The sequence below is a fragment of the Heterodontus francisci genome, chromosome 19 (genome assembly GCF_036365525.1).
Source record: "Heterodontus francisci isolate sHetFra1 chromosome 19, sHetFra1.hap1, whole genome shotgun sequence".
NCBI lineage: Eukaryota > Metazoa > Chordata > Chondrichthyes > Heterodontiformes > Heterodontidae > Heterodontus > Heterodontus francisci.
Genome location: NC_090389.1, coordinates 42,731,749 through 42,753,756, shown reverse-complemented (window position 1 = coordinate 42,753,756; position 22,008 = coordinate 42,731,749). Strand labels below are relative to the sequence as shown.

At 40.3% G+C, this 22,008-nt stretch overlaps 1 protein-coding gene across 9 annotated transcripts in view; it reads right to left on the bottom strand.

Annotated features, from left to right (window-relative positions):
• Positions 1–811: 811 nt before the first annotated feature.
• Positions 812–22,008, bottom strand: part of eogt (EGF domain-specific O-linked N-acetylglucosamine (GlcNAc) transferase) — a 69,093-nt gene continuing 47,896 nt past the window's right edge. For 8 of the 9 annotated variants that reach the window (XM_068051553.1, XM_068051552.1, XM_068051550.1 and 5 more), the window contains 4 exons: positions 16,298–16,353; positions 7,828–7,947; positions 5,405–5,507; positions 812–3,139 (listed from right to left, as the gene is read on the bottom strand). In XM_068051553.1, the coding sequence (XP_067907654.1) occupies positions 2,993–3,139; positions 5,405–5,507; positions 7,828–7,947; positions 16,298–16,353 (426 nt within the window). In that variant the 3' untranslated portion in view covers positions 812–2,992. The remainder of the gene's footprint in view (positions 3,140–5,404; positions 5,508–7,827; positions 7,948–16,297; positions 16,354–22,008) is intronic. The other variant, XM_068051551.1, reaches the window with a different exon arrangement.

The window sequence follows — 22,008 nt, the reverse complement described above, 5'->3', positions numbered from 1 at the left end:
AAATACATTGAAGAATGGGATAGACAGCTTTTTGGGCTCTAAGGCACTCAAGGGATATGGGGAGCAAGCGGGAAAGTGGAGCTGAAGCCCAAGATCAACAATCATCATATTGAATGGCGGAGCAAGCTCAATGGGCCATATGGTCTACTCCTGCTCATATTTCTTCTGTTCTTATGTAGCCCACATGATTGTCACCCCATTCACAGCCTTAAAAATGTATTCCCTCCACCATGAGCACACAGTGGCAGCTGTGTGTACCATCTATGAGAATGCACTGCAGCAACTCACCAAAGGTCTTGTGACAGCACCTTCCAAACCCACAACCTCCACCACGTAGAAGGACAAGGGCAGCAGACGCATGGGACCACCACCACCTGCAAGTTCCACACCATCCTGACTTGTAAATATATCGCCGTTCCTTCACTGTCGCTGGGTCAAAATCCTGGAAATCCCTCCCTAATAGTACTGTGGGTATACCTACCCCACATGAACTACAGTGGTTTAAGAAGGCGGCTCACCACCAATTTCTCAAGGGCAACTAGGGATGGGCAATAAATGTTGGCCTTGTCAGTGACACCCATATCGCATGAATGAATAAAGAAAGGGAATACCATTGTTGATAGAAACATGAAAACATTCTGTGGATTGAAAAAGTTTTTGGTACAGATCAGGGCCAAATCATTTTGCTACTTGAATCGTGTAAAGACTTGTAGGCTTTTCTGTCTATAACATCACAAGCATTTAGGATAAACTGACCAAATGCTGCAGGAGTTTAATTATATGTAAGTATTTATTTAAAATCACAATTCCATTATTTACTTATTAAGAATCAGAAGCCACTTTTGATGCATTGTGGTTTCATACATGTTTATAAACACTTATAAACCTCTACAAATTATTGAACAAATATTAACAAAAGATAAAATGTATGTCAAAAATTAACAGAATAATGAACCATCCTGAAACTGGATTGGGAACCATTCAAGAGAAAATACTGATCATTAGGGCAGAATCCTTATATCTTTGACCAAGCTTTTAGTCACCTTATGAAACATTAACTCTTTCTCCCTCTTCAGATGCTACCAGACCTGCTGAGTATTTCTAGCACTTTGTTTCTATTTTGGTCATCTGTCCTAGTATCTCTTAATGTGGCTTGGTGTAAAATTTTGTTTGGCAACACTCCTCTGAAGCACCTTGGGATGTATTAGTGTGTTAAAGGTGGTATATAAATGCAAATTCTTCTTGCTGTACATGGTAGTCTGTGTACTTTGTGTGCTGTTGATGACAACGCTCTAAGATGGCTGGAATTATATGCGAGTCTGCATACCCTAAATAAAAACATATTGAAGGATTATAATAATTTTTTCTACTTTCATTGTACCATCACTCCCAGCTAGTATCTCCTATGTATCATCTAGTATACTCCAGAAGTTAAGCATGACATACTGAAACCTGAGGCAGCAAATAATAAACTCAATTCTTCAGGAACTACCAAGTTGACTGCAGTAGTTTGAACCAGGGATGGGCATAGACATGTTGCACCACGGACATTTGACAAAATTATTGTCTCAGCCATCGACATGGGGGCAATTAATCTGTATATAAAGTGTATAGCCAATTTAATGCTATCAAAACACAGCCCGATTTAAAACACATTTCTCCCTATAAATAAAGTAGCTAAGCATACAAACATCAATGAAAGCAGCACAACTGTATTAGCTAGCTAGCTAGCAAGCAGGCAAAGTAGTATGCAATGCCAATGTGAATTACTTTTGTTGACAAAATAGAGCTAGCTACACCATGTCACGGGTTGGTAGATGGACCTTATTGGATGATGTCTGTGAATTCACATTGTGTCACGAGTGCAAATTCATCCAATTAACCATGAAACTCAAGGAGAGGATTGTTATTGTGGTTATTGAGGTGAGGCAGTAGAAAAATCTGCAATAGGAAGACATTTCTCACAGTGCTATTGTCACAAGACAATTTAACCCATGATGGTCAATGTTTGTGCAACTTCTGCACCTGCTTGTAATGTGTGTCTGAAGACAGGGCAGGCAACAAAACAGCAGTGATCGCCAAATCAGTGGAATTTTATAGGATGGAGCAGATAGTACTTCAGAAGAGTCATGTAAAACAGAAAAGCAGAGTGGGACAGGAAGGGACAGAGAGATTAACAGTAAGTGGTCAAGACTAGTTTATTCATCTTGACAGAAACTAGGTCCTGGATTCTAAAATACAGAAACAACAGCATGTCTTATGGACAAAATGTCATTTACTTACCAAAGCTAGGGAAGGACATATCTGCCAGACTGGACAGAGAACCAACAAGAGGGAAAAACCTACTTGACCTCATCCTCACCAATATACCTGTGCAGATGCATCTGTACATAACAGTATTGGTAGGAGTGACCACAGCATAGTCCTGGTGAAGATGAAATCTTGTCTTCACACTGAGGACACTCTCCATCATGTGTGGTACTACCCCCGTACTAAATGGCATAGGCTCAGAACAGTTCTTGCAGTGTGTACCATCTACAAAATGCACTGCAGTAACTCACCAAGCCTCCTTCGACAGCAACTTCCAAACCCGTGATCGCTACTATCTAGAAGGACAACGGCAGCAGTTGCATAGGAACACAACCACCTGCAAGTTCCCCTCCAAGTCACACACCGTCCTGACTTGGAACCATATTGCCGTTCCTTTACTGACGCTGGATCAAAATCCTCGAATTCCCTCCCTAACAGCACTGTGCGTTTGCCTACACCACATGGATTACAGCAGTTCAAGAGGCAGTTTACCACCACCTTCTCAAGGACAATTAGGGATGGGCAATAAATGCTAGCCTAGCCAGTGACACTATATGGTGCATATAACATTTAAAAAGACAATCTTATCTGTCCTTACAGGAGTGTTAAAAACCAATAGCTTTTTAAAGTACAAAAGCAATATTTAAACATATCTAAATACAGCTTCAACAGTTACATATTATCATAGTTCGTCGTGATATTGTGTAAAAGGCCATCTTGGATGCTGTGTTATTTTCTGTGCAGCAGACAGCACAAGACGCATAAATTCGGTCACATCAAAAGAGTAGTTGGTAAACTTAGGATGGTCTCCAAGAGTTGGATGATGACCCTAAGTGAATGAAATTGGAAAGAAAGGTGATGAATTATTAAATCAAGAGATTGTGTCAAATTCTAGAGATGGGGCAAATTAAACAAATGCAATAATGAAGAATAGTGCTTCACAGACAATGACAAAAGGATTCATTTCAAGAACAGCGCTAATAATTTATAGCTACTTTTTATTTCCCACATACTGTGATGGAGTGGACACACTTCAAGTGATCTCTTTAGCAGACTCTGCTCCATGTGATCACTTGATTATCCCAGTTTAACATATTGTGTAGGATCAGGGGTCATGAGTTTAAACTGTGCAAGAGTAGGAATGGACTGGATGTTAGGCAGTTCATCCTTTCCCAGAGAATACTGAGCCTCTGGAATGCCAGCTGGTGTGGTGGGGTCTGACTCTGTATGCTGTCAACAGGAAGTTGGACCAGATCTTGACTGGGGCAGAGATTGCATCATATAGAAGGTAAGTATCTTTATAAATAACATTTGGTACATGTGATAGCCCAAACTGGCAATCACCTGAGGAAGGTGGAATCAAATTTTACAGATTTTTTTTTCCCTTATTGGACCTATTTTTTCTCTTTTTTTTTGCCTCTCTCAGGAGATTACTTGGGCAGGGGGTGGTGCTGGTCTGTCTAATCATGGTTGCTCCAGCTGTCACAGTGTATAGGGAACCTTGATGTACGAGTTGCTCTTTTCCTGCTCGTTAACTTTGTATGTGCATAAGTGTATGCTGTCTTGGAAAAGGAGACAGACAAAATATTGAACTCGATGAAGGAGCTTTATAAACAATGATTTTAAAAGCCAAAACTTAAAAACTCTAAACAAATGGAGGGGATTCATAGGTAAGTCCCTTTGCCTGTTACCTTCTGCCTTAAAATCATTGTCCTAATGTTTAGATCATTCGGTTTACTTTTGGAAACAATGAGAATGAAGTACTTTATAAATTGTTCATGGTTGGTGCTAGCACAGCTCTACAAAGCACAACTGGCACAAGCAAGTCACAGACATCCTTCACTTCCTATTAATGTTTAGCTTGGCTGCCCAAGTGGCTCACACAATTTAACAGAAATGAAGATACAAGGTGAGGACTACTAGATTAAGAATGAGATTATAGTTAAACAAATTCAAACCATGCAGAAAGCAACATAATTGAATCTCAATTAAGTGTTTTTCCAGGTATTCTCAGTGGTGGATGGGTTTCCAGATATTTGGAGTGGTGCCATTTCATAACATTACAAAAGAAATCTTTTTAAAAACTACAGATTATTCCTACTGTTCTTCCCTCTTTCTTATCTTTTTCTGATCTAATTTTCTGGGACAAAGGAAGTTGAGGGGAGATTTGATAGAGGTGTACAAGAGTATGACAGGTTTAGATAAGGTAGACAAAGAAAAGCTGTTCTTATTAGCTGATTATATAAGGACTAGGGGACACAGGGATGATTTGCAGTGGGGAGGTGAGGAGAAACTTTTTTATGCAATGAATAGTAATGACCTGGCAGTCACTGCCTACAAGGGTGGTGGAAGCAGAGTCAATCAATTTTAAAAAGAAATTGGATGGGCACTTGAGGGAAATAAACTTGCAAGGCTACAGGGATAGAGTGCGGGAATGGGACTGACGGGTGTGCTCTACAGAGAGCCAGCATGGACTTGCTGGGCCGAATGGCCTCCTTCTGTGCCATAATGGCTCTGTGGATTTCATTTTAGCTCAAATATCCTCACTGGAAATCAAAATCACATAACTTAAAGCAGCTGAAGATGCTGCATCTTATTCTCCCCAGCCATAGACCAGTGGGTAAATGCATTGCATGGTGTGCCACGGTTTCATACTGATAAGGAGTGCAAGTTCAAACTCCATTTTGTGTAAGTTAACCTCAGTCAGGATGGTAATGACGCTGCTGCAAGTGGGTGTATCTCCTAACTAGGGAGGCAAAAAAATTATCAGCCAGTAACAATTGAGAATATTCTCCCACGTGTATAGTTAAAGAAAATAAGTGCTTCTAAACTGTCACAGGTTTATTACAACAGTTTAAAAAATAAATTTTCTTCTTAATTTCTACACACAGGAAAATACCACCCTCTGCCTTTTTGGTTTATTATGAATTTGGCTGATAAATTTAGTTAAGATAATTTTTCTTTATTCTTTGCTTAATTTATTTCATAAAGCTATAATAATTCAATCAGTTTAATGCTCCCATTAGTTTAATGCATTGCGTAAGGTTTGAAGACTTGGCTGGAGCCCACAAGTGATGATCAAATTCACACAAACCTTATCCTGAGATATGACTTTGTCACCTTTTTCCCACGTCATATAATGAATTCCTCGAAGTCGAGCCAAATCCAAATAGCAGCGCTCATCTTCACAGTTATACCTGAAGAATGAACTTGCATTTATATCACACCTTATCAAATCACAAAACATACTAATGTGTTTCATAATCAATTCATTCATTTTGAAGTGGAGTCACTGTTATGTTGACAAATGCAGCATGCAGTTAGATCCAACAAATATTGAGGTAATTGATGAGTTAGCCTGTTTTTGGTGATGGTTGAGAGAGAAACATTGGCCAGGACAACAGGTGAACGCCCTACTATATTTTAAACTATTCTACAAGATTTTTACATCCACTTGTACCACCAAAAACAGATAAACAAAGCTTTGGTTTAATATCGCTTTGTAAGATGGCACCTCCATCAACGTAGCATCCCTTCGGCACTGCATGAAATATCAGCCTAGATTTTGCACTCAATTCCTGGAATGTGGCTTGAACCACAACCTTCTGACTCAAGGAAAAAGACTATCAAATGAAACAAGCTGATACATTGGCAAAGCACCACACATTGTCTGTACTGATCAAGGAAAAATCCAACACAGGGCCATGCTTTGCTCCACATTCTTGATTGCTGATGGACAGCTCTATTCTAAATGGCATTAACATAAAGAAGTACAAGAAAATTGCTGTAGCCATTGCTTCACAAAGAAACACAGCAAATTCAGAAGATGATAAATAACAACTGATGAGGGTAGGAGTATGTTCTAGCTTTAAATGTACTCATCTTCCCATCAATCTTTTGGTTTACTTTGTGCTATACATTGTTTTGCATCTAAGAGGATAAGCAAGCAGAGAATCTGTTCCCAGGTCAATGCCAATTACCATTCTTGGACATCTGGTAGGATCCACATGAGAACAGCCAAATCGTGGCTTCTCGCCTAATTTTCTTGTCTGGTATGGGAAAGTGATTGATCTATTTTGGCACCTCTATGTACCATTTCACACAAATACTTATGAGCATAAGTGGATCAAGCTTTTCCAATGACTTATTGGGTGAATGAACATCTATGTAACACTGAGTGAACAAGATCATCTGGCTCTCAGGTTCTATCCCTGATCTTCGCTGAGTTAAATGATCTCAACTGGGGTTTCTGTTAAGATGCTACAATGGGCCTCAGCAACCTTGAGCTTCGGAAGGGTAAAGGGAAAAAAAACAATCTGGGTTCCTGGTCCTGATCACTGTCAGTAACATGCTGGAAAATGTTTACATTTGGACGGTAGTGGGAACACAAGATCAACCTTAGTTGCAATGCTGTGCACAGTTAAGTAAAATTCTGATCTTAGCTGCCTAGACCAGGTTAGTCCACCTGTCAATTTGGTCCTCAAAGACACACTTAGTTCTGTTTATTTTTTATACTTTTATATTTCTTATTGCTTGCTTGTTTTTTTTTAAAGAATGTTGTTGCCCTGGAAGTTTTGCAGTTTTCTCTTATTGATGGATATATGGTAAATCAGAACACAATGATCTGTTAGTATCAGCAGATTGAGATACATACAAACTGATGGTCACATGTATTTAAACTTAATATGTCGTTCCCAAGGTTCCATGGTACACACTGATATGACCCACACAAAAAAGCTTGGGACATCGCTGATGTAGGCACACAATTGAAGAAGGAACAAGGTACAGGAGGGCTGCTGGCAAACATAGATACATGGGGAAGATGATGACATAGTGGTAATGTCACTGGGCTAGTAATCCTGAGCCAAGGCTAAAGCCCTGGGGGCACCACAGCTGGTGAAATTTAAATTCAATTAATTAATTTTTAAAAATCTGGAATTGGAAGTTAGTCTCAGTTATGGTGCCATGAAACTATCATTGATTGTTGTAAAATCCCATCTGGTTCACTAATGCTTGTTAGGGAAGGAAATTTGATCTCCTTGCCTGGTCTGGCCTACATGTGACTCGAGACCCACAGCAATGTGGTTGACTCTTAACTGTCCTCTGAAATGGCCTAGCAAGCCACTCAATTGTCAAGGGCAATTAGGGATGGGCAACAAATGCTGGCCTGCCAGCGAGGCCCACATCCCATGAAAGATTAAGAAAAACAAAAGTCACTGACAGGCAAGGACAAAAGAGGAGAATTTTTGCTAAAAAGTGAAGTAGCAGGTGCAATTGAGATACTAGATTGGGACAACCTAACATTGCAATCCACCACTCATTTGCTCTACTGTAATTATGTGTAAATACAATTCAATCACTTAGGTGCTTTTTTAAATCATATATATCGACAGGAGTTTGGTGTTTCTAGTTAAAAAGTAGTGTACTTAAATTACACGGAATAGCCATATTAACACATGAAAATTTTACTGCAGCATAAATGTTTATAAGAATATTTTTAAATAATGAAATACATACAATTCAAAAATGACAGCCCAGTCAGGAAGAAAAAGCAGGTGAGTTAGTCCAGCTCCATGTATGGAGATAAAAATGTCCGAATTGTGCGTTATTTTCAGTTGCTCTAAAAATCTAATGTCTCTGAGAGAATAAAAGATGATAATGTAAAAACAACATTGTAGAATAAAATATAATTAGCAGTAGTTATATGCATGCAACGGAAATACCATTTAGTCCCTTTCAGCCCCTCACAATTTTTCACTTTCTCGTTTCTTAATGGAAGGCAATGAAAGAAAATAGACTTAGAAACTATTTTGACTCAAGATAATACAATGTCTAATGTCAGTACTTAAAGCACAAACCATTTATTTGATGTCACCAGTTACTGCAAGTTGACAGCCAATATGAAAGACTTTTCAAAGTTAATTTCAAACAAAATAAAGTAAGTTATGGATTTTATTCAGCACAACATTCTCAATAATGATACACTATTTAGCTTCAAAGCAATTTACTGTTCTGATTTTATTTGGGTTTGTGTGAAACAAGTAGTTAGTTCAGTGTATGTCCAATAATTTCAATATACTTCCAGATTCTTCAGGGTGCATGCTTGTTGAGAAGATTAAGGTGAATGAAACGATAAATAAGATACTATATTTGGTGTGAAATTGGACTTGCAAAGTGAAGTTAGACTAAAGAAAACATTACAAATTTTATTTAAGAGATTCTGATTGAAAAGCTAATCATGATTCCTGTATGGATAACATCGCAAGGCTTTTTGGGAAAATGAAAATCAAAATGCAACGAAATAAAATACAATACAATTTGATGCTGCAATCACTAAGAGCTATATCACAATACGCTCCAAACAATTTTCTACATTATTTGTCAATTTCATGTTAGATTTTTTAATTGCACAAGCTGATTTTTCAAATCTGAAAACAAGTATGGAATAGTTTTTAAAAATTCAATGCAACTTTAGAACATTGGCTCATTTAATGAGCCAAACTTTATATTTGAGAATCTTAAAGAATACAACACTCAACATTTTTGGAACAAAGCTTACATAGCTTTCTAGATAGATAGAATAGGGAAGTTTCACTATGTTAGAAAACCTACATTTAGCCTGTTAGATAGCGAAATTACAGAGTTTGCCAATTGGCAAGATGTGGTGCAGTCTTGACGATGATTTGCCCACATGCTTTCCATGTTTTAGAAGCTGTGTTTCCACCTTTGGAAAGAAAGGAATTAACTACTTGCAAGGCCCTTCCTAGAATGACAATCAAGGAGCTTGATCGACTATATCCACCCCACCCTCCAAACTGGCAGGATAATGTAGATGGGGGGGAAGGAAAGACCTTACTGAAGAGATGGCATTACTCTATGTAAAAGCAAAATACTGCGGATGCTGGAAATCTGACACAAAAACAAGAAATGCTGGAATCACTCAGCAGGTCTGGCAGCATCTGTGGAAAGAGAAGCAGAGTCAACGTTTCGGGTCAGTGACCCTTCTTCCGAAGAAGGGTCACTGACCCGAAACGTTGACTCTGCTTCTCTTTCCACAGATGCTGCCAGTCCTGCTGAGTGATTCCAGCATTTCTTGTTTTTGTTGCATTACTCTATGTGTTGGACCTAAAATTCAAAAATGTAACTTAAGTGAAGCAAGTTTTTATTTATTTTTTATTCGCTCGTGGGATGTGGGAGTCACTGGAAAGCCCACATTTGTTGCCCATCCCTAATTGCCCTTGAGAAGGTGGCGGTGAGCTGCCTTCTTGAACTGCTGCAGTCCTTGGTGTTAGGAAGGGAGTTCCAGGATTTTGACCCAGCAACAGTGAAGGAATGGTAATATAGTTCCAAGTCAGGATGGTGTGTGGAGGGGAACTTGCAAGTGGTGGTGTTGCCATGCATCTATTGCTCTTGTCCTTCTAGGTGGTAGAGGTCATGGGTTTGGAAGGTGCTGTCGAAAGAGCCTTGGTGAGTTTCTGCAGTGCAGCTTGTATATGGTACACACTGCTGTCACTGTGCATTGGTAGTGGAGGGAGACAGGAGGTGAGTTACTTGCTGCAGAATTCCCAGCCTCTGACCTGCTCCTGGAGTCACAGCATTTATGTGGCTGCTCCAGTTCAGTTTCTGGTCAATGGATGTTGATAGTGAGGGATTCAGCGATGGTAATGCCACTGAACGTCAAATTAGTAAAAATCTTCTAATGCCATAACATGTCCTTACTACTGACCTCAGACAGTTATTCCTTCCTAGTATGAGAAGCCATTATCCCTAACTCAAACCACTTTAAGTCTCACCTCACGCTATCTGTATGAATAATTCTCTTGAGACACTTCAAGAACAGTGGAGGGAGGTGTCCTAAAAATTATAAGTTACAAAGTCTGTATTGCTTGGGAAAAAACACATTTCAATGACAACCATAGTACTCCACATTTGAGATCTAATTCACAGAAAGGGATGAGACCTTCTGGTATTAGTGCCATCCTGATAGGTTAAGTGACTGCAGGGACACCTCCCCTTAAATTGATATAAAAATAGACAATTCTGCACACTTCAGATCAATCAGTGTTAGTAGTGGTGGTAGTAGTAGTAGCAACAAGTGAGAGCACACTGTCTCTCTTTGGCTTAGTAGAAGTCTCTGTTAACTCACTTAGGTTCTCTTTGTTGTGAATGAACCTCTACCTAGCAGATGCAGAAAGGTGCCCTTACAGATAGAGTGTATTAAGATGAGTAAAATACCAAATTGGCTTGTTAGGCTGTACCAGCCAGTTCCAGATAAGAGGAAAGTGCAGAGCAGAGCGGGGCGGCGAGAAAGGAGAGCGCGGGGCGGCGAGAAAGGCGAGGCTGAGAGTGGCACGGGAGAAAAATTGCATAGTGACGTCATAGCATAAGGAGGTACACAAGGATGATACCACAGGTAAAATATTTAACATAACAAACTAAACCAACAAGTAGTTTATAAACTTTAAAAAAAAAGGATTAAAGTTTATGTATTTAAATAAATAAAACAGTGCAGCAATGCAACATGTGGGAATTTATGGAATGCATCACGATCCCAGACAACCACATATGCAGTGTCTGTATCTTGAGGAACTACAGTTCCAATTTCGAGGTGCAGAGGCTGGGAATTCTGCTGCGAGTAACTCACCTCCTGACTCCCCAACACTTGTCCACCACTACAAGGCACAAGTCAGGAGTGTGATGGAATACTTTCCACTTGCCTGGATGGGTGCAGTTCCATCAACACTCAAGAAACTCAACAACATCAAAGACAGCGCAGCCCGCTTGATCCGCACCCCATCCACCACCTTCAACATTCACTCCCTCCACCACCGGTGCAAAGTGGCTGCAGTGTGTACCATCTACAAGACATACTGCAGTAACCCACCAAGTCTCCTTCAACAGCATCTTCCAAATCTGCGACTTCTTCCGCCTAGAAGAACAAGGGCAGCAGACACATGGGAACACCATCTGCAAGTTCCCCTCAAGCCACACACCATCCTGACTTGGAACTATATCACTGTCCCTTCATTGTCGCTGGGTCAAAATCCTGGAACTCCCTTCCTAACAGCACTGTGGATGCACCTGCACCAGATGGACTGCAGCAGTTCAAGAAGATGATTCACCACCACTTTCTCAAGGGCAATTTGGGAGCGCAATAAATGCTGGCCTGGTCAATAATGCTCCCATGCCATGAAGAAATAATTTTTAAAAAATTGTGGGTCCTTAGAGATGGGGAACGTTACCTGGAAACTTTGATCTAAGAGGCAGTCACACCCTTTAGATTAGGTGGTGATCCAGATCTGGTTAGTGGTTACAGACAGAATGGTATGACTGCAGTCAGACAGGTAAGTGGACCCAGGTGCAGTGCAAGAGGTGCCCTGGCTTTCGCACTTATCCAACAGGCATGTCTGTTGTCTGTGTGGATGAGGGTAAAGTCTGCAGGGCAGATGAGCAAATTGTCCATGGCACCATGGTACAGAAGGCCATTCAAACGGGCGGTGTGAAAAGGAATGTAGTAGTGATAGGGACAATATAGACAGGGGATACTGTTCTTTGCAGCTGTTACTGGGAGTTCCAAAGGTTGCGTTGCCTGCTCGGTGCCAGGGTTAAGGATATCATCTCACGACCAGGAGAAGAACTTGGAGTGGGAGGTGGAGGATCATGGTCCATGTTGTAATCAATGACATAGGTAGAACTAGGAATTAGGTTCTGCCGAGAGAGTTTGAGGTGCTGAGGTTGAAATTAAAGCACAGAACCTCACAGGTAATAATCTCTGGATTGTTACTTCAGCCGTGTGCAAATTGGCATAGGGACAAACAGATTAAAAGGTTAAATGCATGGCTGAAAAAGTGCTGTTGTTAATTCATGGGGCACTGGCACAAGTCGGAGAAAAAGGGAGCTGTTCCATTGGGACGGGCTCCACTTAAATCTAGCGATACAGCAGAGTAGCAATTTGGATAAAAATGAGCAGAGTGGGTCAGGAAGGGACACAGGGCATAACAAAGACAATGGGGCATTAGTGACTAGGGTGACATAGGGGAAAATAGAAAATAATGAAAGCTAAAGGCACTCCATTTGAATGCATAAAGCATTTGTAACAAAACAGATGAATTAAAAGCACAGATAGAAATTAATGGGTTTGATCTAAGAGCCATTAATGAAATGTATTGTAGAGTGACCAAGGTTTTGAATTAAATATTCCAGGGTGCTTTACCTTTAGAAGAGATAGGCAAAATGGAAGAGGTGGAGGGATAGCTCCAATAATAAAGAATGGCATAACGACAGGAGAGAAAAAGGATCTTAGCTCAGAAAATCAAGATTTAGAATCAGTTTGGGTGAAGCTAAGAAACAGCAAGGGGCAGAAAACAATAATGGGATTAGTTTACAGGTCTCTTAACAGTAGCTGTAGTGTTGGGCAGAGTATAAGTCAGGAAATTAGAGCTGCATATAGTAAGGGTAATACAGCAATCATGAGGGTCTAGGGTTTTAAAAGAGGTGACTCCAGAGACAGTGGATTCATTAATTTTCTTCTTCCAGAATTCCCTAGATTCTAGCAAAGTCCCCATGGATTGGGAGGCAGCAAACATAACCCCGCTATTCAAGAAAGGAGGGAGAGAGAAAACAGGGAACTATCAGCCAGCTGACCTGACATTAGTAGTAGAGAAAATGCTAGAATCTTTTATCAGGGACATATTAAGGGGGCACTTAGAAAATGATAATATAATTGGGGAAAATCAACACAGATTTCTAAAACGACAAAATGTTTGACAAATTTGTATTTTGAGGAACTAGTAGAGTGGATAAGGGAAAGCAGCAGATGTAGTGTATTTGGATTTTCAAAAAGCATTCAATAAGGTGCCACACAAGAGACTATTACACAAATTAAGGGCCATGGGACTGGCGGTAAATATTAGCATGGATTGAAGATTGGCTAACAGACAGAAAACAGTAGGAATAAGCGGATCATTTTTGGGTTGATAGGCTGTAACGAGTGGGGCACCACAGGGTTCAACTGCTTAAGCCTTAACTGTTTATAATCTATATCAATGATGTAGAAGAATGTAATGTATCCAGGTTTGTTGACAAAACAAAATTAGGTGGGAAAGTAAACTGTGAGGAGGATGCAAAGAAGCTGAAAAAGGATTTAGATAGGTTAACTGAGAGAGCAACATCATGGCAGATGGAATATAATGTGGAGTTATCCACTTTGGTAGGAAGAATAGAAAAGCAGAATATTTTTTAAATCACAAATAACTGGGAAATGTTGGTATTGAAAGGGATCTGGGTGCCCTTGTACAAGAATCACAGGTTAACTTGCAACTCACCAAGGCTCCATCAACAACACTTTCCAAACCCACAACCTCGATCACCTAGAATAACAAGGGCAGCAGACGCATGGGAACACCACCACCTCGATGTTCCCCTCCAAGTCACACACCATCCTGACTTTGAATTATATCACTGTTTCTTCACTGTCGCTGGGTCAAAATCCTGGAACTCCCTCCCTAATAGCACTGTGGGTGTATCTACACAACATGAATTGCAGTGGTTCAAGAAGGCGGCTCACCACCACCTTCTCAAGGGCAATTAGGGATAGGAAATAAATGCTGGTCTTGCCTGTAATGCTCACATCCCTTCAATGAATAAAAAAAATGTGCAGGTACAGCAAGCAATTAAGAAAGCAAATGGTGTGTTAGCCTTTATTACAAAAAGATAGGAGTATAAGAGTAAACAAGTCTTACTGCAATCACACAGGGCCTTGCTGAGAGCATATCTGGAGTACCGTGTACAATTTCAGTGTCCTTACCTAAGGGAGGATGTACTTGCCTTAGACGGAGTGGAACTAAGATTCACTAGGCGGATTCCTGGGATGAGGGGATTGTCCTATGAGGAGAGATTAAGTAGACCAGGCCTATATTCCCTAGAGTTTTAGAAGATTGAGAGGTGATTTTATTGAAACATATAAAATTCTTAAGGAGCTTGACAAGGTAGATGCTGGGGAGCCTAGAACTAGTGGTCACTGTCACAGAATAAGGGGTCAGCCATTTAGGACTAAGATGAGGAGAAATTTCTTCACTAAAAGGGATGTGAACCTTTGAAATTCTCTACCCTCAGACAGTTGTGGATGCTCAGCCATTAAGTATATTAGGATTTTGAATGCACTGTCTGAGAATGTGGTGGAGGCAGTTACAATCGTGCCCTTCAAAACAGAATTGGATAATTTTCTGAAGAGGAAAAATATGCAGGGCTATAGGGAAAGAGCGGGGTGAGTGGGACTAATGGAGTAGTTCTTACAGTGAGATAGCATGGACACAATGGGCCAAATGGCCTCCTTTTGTGCTGTAACCATTCAATGATTCTATGGCATTCAAGTCTGAGAACAGCAGGAGACTGAGGGAATTAAGGGAGTACGAGAATCATGCGAGAAGGTGTAGCAGAGGTCTTACTGAATGGTGGAACAGGCTCGAGGGGCTGTATGGCCCTCTCCTGCTCCTATTTCTTACGTTCTTATGTTTTCCAATCACAAATACACAGCTTTCTAGATGATGGAAGTGAGAGTTTTGGCCTGTTGAGTCCATTCTGAAGGTAGCCTTTTTCCATGGGCAGATGGAAATTTGCATTAAAGGAGCTAATATGTTGTGCTGTGTACTTTTGATCCTGCAATGTCAAGGGGTATGGTAGCATTGTGGTTATGTTACTGGACTATAGTCCAGGCCTCTGGATCTAATGATCCAGAGACATTAGTTCAAATTCCCCCTGGCAGCTGGGGGAATTTAAATGCAGTTAGTAAAATAAATCTGGAATTAAAAAAGCTAGTATCACTACTCGTGACCATGAAACTATCAGATTATTGTAAAAACTCATCTGGTTCACTAATGTCCTTTTTAGTGAAGGAAATCTGCAGTCCTTACCTGTTCTGGCCTGTTAGTGATTCCAGACCCACAGCAATGTTGTTACCTCTTAAGTTCTGAAATGGACTAGCAAACTACTCAGTTGTATCTCAAAGGCAATTAGGAATGGGCATTAAATGCTGAACTTGCCAGCGATGCACACATCCTATGAATAAATGAATTTTTAAAAAATGACAGAACATAAACATGCTCAACACTTCCCTTTGTGTTGCATTTGCTGGATCAATTCATATACTTATTTGTATACTGAGGTACTTAAGCAAACTTGGCTGACAGCAGTAACTTAATTGGCATCAGTAACTACTGAACACATACTTTGTATGGCAGGCCATATGCAGCAGGCTACATTTATTTACACTCTCCCATTTTTCACCTTGGATTTCCTTTTTTTTTTAAATAAAAAAGTCAGATGGGTTTTTCGAAATATCCTGGTACAGAACCTTGCACTGCCATCCAGTGTCACAGCCTCCCAGCTTGCTTCACTCTCTGGGCATTGGTGGCTTACTCCGCCACTCTGCAAACAGCATTTTTCTATGCACTCATGCCCTGAAGACACTGGTCCATAAATGTGCCATCTATGCCCTCTCTCAGGATCTCAGTACACAGCACATTATTTATACTGGCTCCGGTGATTGAACAACTAGTTCAGCAGCTTTTGTGCAAGCGCTTTCCTGACTGGCCATTTAGTTGTGTTTTTTTAGTCCACTCGAGCATCCAGATAGCACAATAAAGCTGAGTATTCCTATGAGTGTGTTAAAAAGAGAGAAAAATTTAAATCCCCATCTGAGGTGGGGCCTGGGCACTAAGTAATTCTACTTACAAAAATTTCAAGCCACATATAAACAAGGGGACCAAAATCACCACTTTTTGATATAGTATAGCCGTTTTCTTTGCAGTTAATGCTGTGTTAACAGAGTTGCGGAGCAGCATGGCTTTGAAAAGTGTAAATTCTGAAAACGTAATTTTAGTGGGTAAATTACAGAGAAAAACAAACATTCTCCCCTTTTCACTGAGAAGGAAATTTTAGTTCTCCTGCTCCACGCAAAACCCAAACTTGTATGACATTTGACACTTACTTGTAATCCACCACTCTGACATCAAATCCAGTTACTGTCTTCAGTGCTTTCACCAGCTGAGGACAAAGATAAAACATTTGCTAGGCATTCAGTAGTTTAATCTTATTGAGCTTTTGATACAATTTGAAAAATATTTAACAGAAGGCTTTCTATAATTTATGAACAATAAAATACTTAATAATGTACTGCCTTCAAAAAATTAAACACAGCTATGATATAATGCGTACATCTCCCAAGATATTGCTCGTGGTGAGGCGGAGGATATGCTATTTTATAACAGATGTTATCAACTGTGATGCAAAAATAATACAGATGTGGGATACACAGGAAATGCACATTATACATGAGACTTTTAATATATTTTATATACCTAGTTGACCTCCATGGTATTGCACATGGGGAGTCAGCACCAAGTGTTGCCTTCATGCATAGAGGCATTAGAGAGTGGAAGATATTTCGACCAGGCATAATTTAATCTCCATTTTAAAGCCATGCATTTTGCCCTTATGTTTATATACTTTGCTTTTATATTATTGTTGCTAAGTAACAAAACAGCAGCAATTTAGGAAGCAGAATTGGATTGGAGCATAAATGTTTCTCTGCAGTACAGGCTGGGGAGCTGCAAGATGCAAAACCAAGGCTTGGCAGCAGCAACACTGGCAGGAGAGTGTAATTACAGTATGGCAAGTTTACATGAGCAGTTTCCATTAAAAATGTGGATATAGGAATTTATAATAGGAAAGTTGATAGGAAATACGTACAGATGCAAAATTTTTTATATATTATAGATTCATGTGATACTGGCACCAGTGCTGTGACTGAAAGGAGATGTACCAATGGGACAGGCTCCACCTGAACCGGGATGGGACCTGTGTCCTAGCAGATAGAGTAAATAGGGAGGTGACAACACCTTTAAACTAGCAAGATGGAGGAGGAGGATCTGCAAGAAACATAAGCAGCATACTTGTAAACAGAACAGGGAAGGATAGCATAGGAAAGAATAAAGTAAGAGAGGACATTCATGGCAAGGGAATAAATAGAGTTATAGAACAGTAGTCTAAAAAGATGGTTAAACATAAAGTGGAGTGAAATCATATAAAAATTAGTTAAGATGTCTGTACAGCAATGAACACAATGTCTGTAATAAAACAGGGAAGCTGGAGGCAATTATGCATTGGAAGGAACCAGACATGGTTGGGATTACTGAGACATGGCTACAGAAAAAACAGGACTGGGAATTAAAAACTGCAGAGTATAGCATAGTTAGAAAGATGAGAGAGGGAAAAGGGGGAGATGAAGTAGCTATACTTATTAGGGATAAAATAATGGCAGTGTCAGAAAGGGACGCAGCTATCAGCAAGACAAACATAGAATCCATATGGATAGAGATTAAAGATAATAAAGGAACAATCACACTAATAGGTGTAGTCTATGCTTCTGTATTTACCAGGAAGATAGAACAAGTAGACATGACATTGAATGATGAGCTGAGTAATGAGATAAGTACATTTAAGATTAAAAAAGGGGATGTATTGAATAAACTAAACAAAGAGGATAAAACCCCTGGCCCGGATGGATTGCCTCCACACATTTTAAAAGAATCTAGGGAAGAGATAGCAGAGGCATTACTATACATATTTAATAATTCGTTAGAAGGTGGTGTAGTGCCAGAGGATTGGCAGATAGCTAACTTAATTCCTGTATTTAAGAAGGGGGACAAAACATGACCAGGGAATTATAGACCAGTCAGCTTAACATAGGTGGCAGGAAAAATAATGGAATCCCTAGTAAAGGAGAGAACAGAAGAATATCTAGAAAAGAAAAATAGAATAATGAATAGTCAGCATGGATATCAAAAGGGAAAATCTTGTCTGACCAACTTTAGTGAATACTCTAGGTGGTAACAGAGAGAGTTAATACAGTAGATGTAATTTATCTGGATTTTCATAAGGCCTTCGATAAGGTACCCCATAATAGATTAAATGAATAAGGTCAGATAATGTGGAGTCAGGGGACAAGTGGTAGAATAGATTGCTCGTTGCCTTCAAAACAGACAGCTGAGAGTGGGAGTAAAGAATGGCAGAAGGTAGGAAGTGGTCTTCCATAAGGATCAGGGTTGGGAACACTGCCGTTCACAATTTACATTATGATTTGGACTTTGGAATCAAAAAAACAATTTCCAAATTTGCGGATGACACCAAACTGGAGGGGGGCGGGGTGTGGCATAGTCAATACTGAGGAGGTCTGCAACAAATTACAGGAGGCCATTAATAAATTTGCAGAAAATGCAAATTTTGGCAAATGAAGTTCAACACAGATAAATCCGTGGTAGTACATTCTGGTAGGAAGAATAGGGAGGTCACCTACTACTTGGAAGGTGTGAGTCTAGGTGGGGTAGGGGAACAAAGGGATCTCGGAGTATAAATACATCCAATCATTAAAAGTTGTGCCACAGATTAGTAAGGCCATTAAAAAAAAAGAAAAACCATGCACTGGGCTTTATTTCTAGAGGGAAAGATTTGAAAAGTAGGGAAGTTAAGCTAAACCTGAATCAAACCTTGGTTAGACCACACTTAAAAGTACTGCATGCAGTTCTAGTCACCATATTATAAAAAAAGATGTAGAGGCACTGGAAAGGGTGCAGAGAAGATTTACAATGATGACATCAGAAATGTGTGGGTATACATATGAGGAAAGGGTGAACAGGCTCGGTCTCTTTTCTCTTGGAAAAAAAGGCAGAGTGGTGACCTAATAGAAGTCTTTATAATTGTGAAAGATTTTGATAGAATGGATACAGAGAATGTTTCCACTTGTGGGGAAGAGTGTAATGAGAAACTAATATAAGGTAGTCACCAAGAAATCCAGTAGGGAATTCAGAAGAAATTACTTTACCTAAAGAGTGGCGAGAATATGGAACTCGCTACCACAGGCAGTGGTTGAGGCAAGTAGCATAGATGCATTTAAGAGGAAGCTAGACAAGCGTATGAGGGAGTAGGGAATAGAGGGTTACGATGATAGATTTAGATGAGGAAAAATGAGAGGGGGCTCGACTGGAGCATAAATGCTGGCATGGATTTGTTGGGCCGAATGGCCTGCTTCTGTGCCATATATCCTATTTAATCCTATGCAATGCAAAACAAGTTGTGAAAGTAGGGTTGTTTTCTTTTGTTTGTTTTTCTAAATCTTCTCTCCTTAAGACATTGAGTCATACTGGGTATTGTTCCACAGACATTGCAATCCTTCTGTATTTTGCCGATGTGAATATGTATCACCTGAGTTTAGGCAACATGTGTCAACAGATTATTTAACTGTGAACAACATCACTGTCAAGCTCACTCTTTTCCTCATCCGACATCCACAAATGCATATATTTGTCAGCAGTAGTTGCTGGATAGCAATTGGGAGTGAGAAACTTGCATTATTATTTCCCTCTCTAGCTCAGGAGCATTGTGACCAAATTGTTACCCTGTATGACCCTATTGCCACGACTGAGACCAATCAACTCAGTACAAACTAGAGATTGAGGTTACTTAGAGAGACAAGAGACACATAGGTACTAAAAGGCATTTTGAAGGAGTCAATGAACAATAGGAGGACACAGAAAATATACAAGAATAATAAATGAGACCATATTTGATAACTACAGTCCCATTAGTCTAATCTCAATCATCAGAAAACTAGATTCAATAATCTGAAACAAAATGAAGCTGCAACTGCATGAAAATAATTCAATAATGATGGGCAAAACACATCTTTAGAAGAGGTAGATTCTTGACCAACTCCAGATTTGTTTTTTCTTTGAGGTGGTCATCTTAAATTGATAATGGGAGCTCCCATTATGAAGTGTACCTGCCTTCCAAAAGGACATTTATAAAGTATAAGTATGGTCTGAGAGTTTCAGTGGTAAGACAGACATGAATTGGTAAACAGTTGAAAGGGGAGAAAAAGGGGTAATTAAAAGAGCACTTAGATTGCAACTGGAGTATATTGAGTGAGATGCCTGTGTTGAACCCCTCCTATGCATGGCATAATTAACTAACATGGAATGACAATCACACTGCAAGATAGTTAAATTTGCAGATGACATCAATCTAGGGGTCACTGCAAATCATCCAAGATCCTCCGTTTTATTGCCAAATCAATTGAGTTCAAATCTTTGGAGGTTATGCTCAACATGTATGGTACTCTAGCCAAGCTGTAACTGTAATAACCGCATACTGTTTTGCTGCTGCAAGACCAGAAGGCTATCCAGGCACTACAGGCAGTGTAGAGATCAATAATGCTAATTGTTAATGCTTGAGGGAACACCTATGAGGAATTAAAAACAGAAAATGCTGGAAACACTCAATAGGTCAGGCAGCATCTGTGGAGAAAGGAAAGTAGGGTAAACGTTATGACCCTTCGACAGAACACATTAAGGAATTGTTTGATAGTCCAGGACTCCTCAATCTTAAAAGAAAAAGCTCAGAGGTAATCTTTGAGGTGTACGAAGCTAGCTATCAAGATACTAAAACAATGCAGGCAATAGGACAAGGCGGCACAGATTGAAGAGGTTCAATGTAGAGTGCAGGAAGGCATGCCAGAAGCAGCACCAGGCATACCTAAAAATGAGGTGTTGGTCCGGTGAAGCTGCAACACAAGATTACTTGCATGCCAAACAGCAGAAGCAGCATGCAATTGACAGGGCTAAGCGATCGCCCAACCAACGGATCAGATCTAAGCTCTGCAGTCCTGCCACATCCAGTCGTGAATGGTGGTGGACAGTTAAACAACTAACTGGAGGAGGTGGCTCCACAAATATCCCCATCCTCAATGATGAGGGAGCCCAGTACATCAGTGTAAAAGACAAGGCTGAAGCATTTGTATCCATCTTCAGCCAGAAGTGCCGAGTTGATGATTCATCTCGGCCTTGTCCTGAGGTCCCCAGCATCACAGATGTCAGTCTTCAGCCAATCCAATTCACTTCACATGATATCAAGAAACAGCTGAAGGCACTGGATACTGCAAAGGCTATGGGCCCTGACAACATTCCGGTCATAGTACTAATGACCTGTGCTCCAGAACTAGCCACGCCCCAAGCCAAGCTGTTCCAGTATATCCACTACACTAGCATCTACCCAGCAATGTGGAAAATTGCCCAGGTATGTCCTGTCCACAAAAAGCATGACAAATCCAACCAGGCCAAAAACCGCCCTATCAGTCTACTCTCAATCATCAGTAAAGTGATGGACAGGATCGTGGGCAGTGCCATCAAGTGGCACTTGCTCAGCAATTACCTGCTCACTGATGCTCAGTTTGGGCTCCGCCAGGGCCACTCAGCTCCTGACCTCATTACAGCCTTGGTCCAAACGGATAAAAGAGCTGAATGCCAGAGGTGAGGTGAGAGTGACTTCCCTTGACATCAAGGAAACATTTGACCATGTATGGCATCCAGGAGGCCTAGCAAGACTGGAGTCAATGGGAATAAGGGGGAAAACTCTCCACTGGTTGAGGTCATACCTAGCACAAAGGAAGATGGTTGTGGTTGTTGGAGGTTAATCATCTCAGTCCCAGGACATTACTGCAGCAGTTCCTCAGGGTAGTGTCCTAGGCCTGCCCATCTTCAGTTGCTTCAACAATGACCTTCCCTCTATCATAAGGTCAGAAGTGGTGATGTTCTCTGATGATCGCACAATGTTCAGCACCATTAGCAACTCCTCAGATACTGAAGC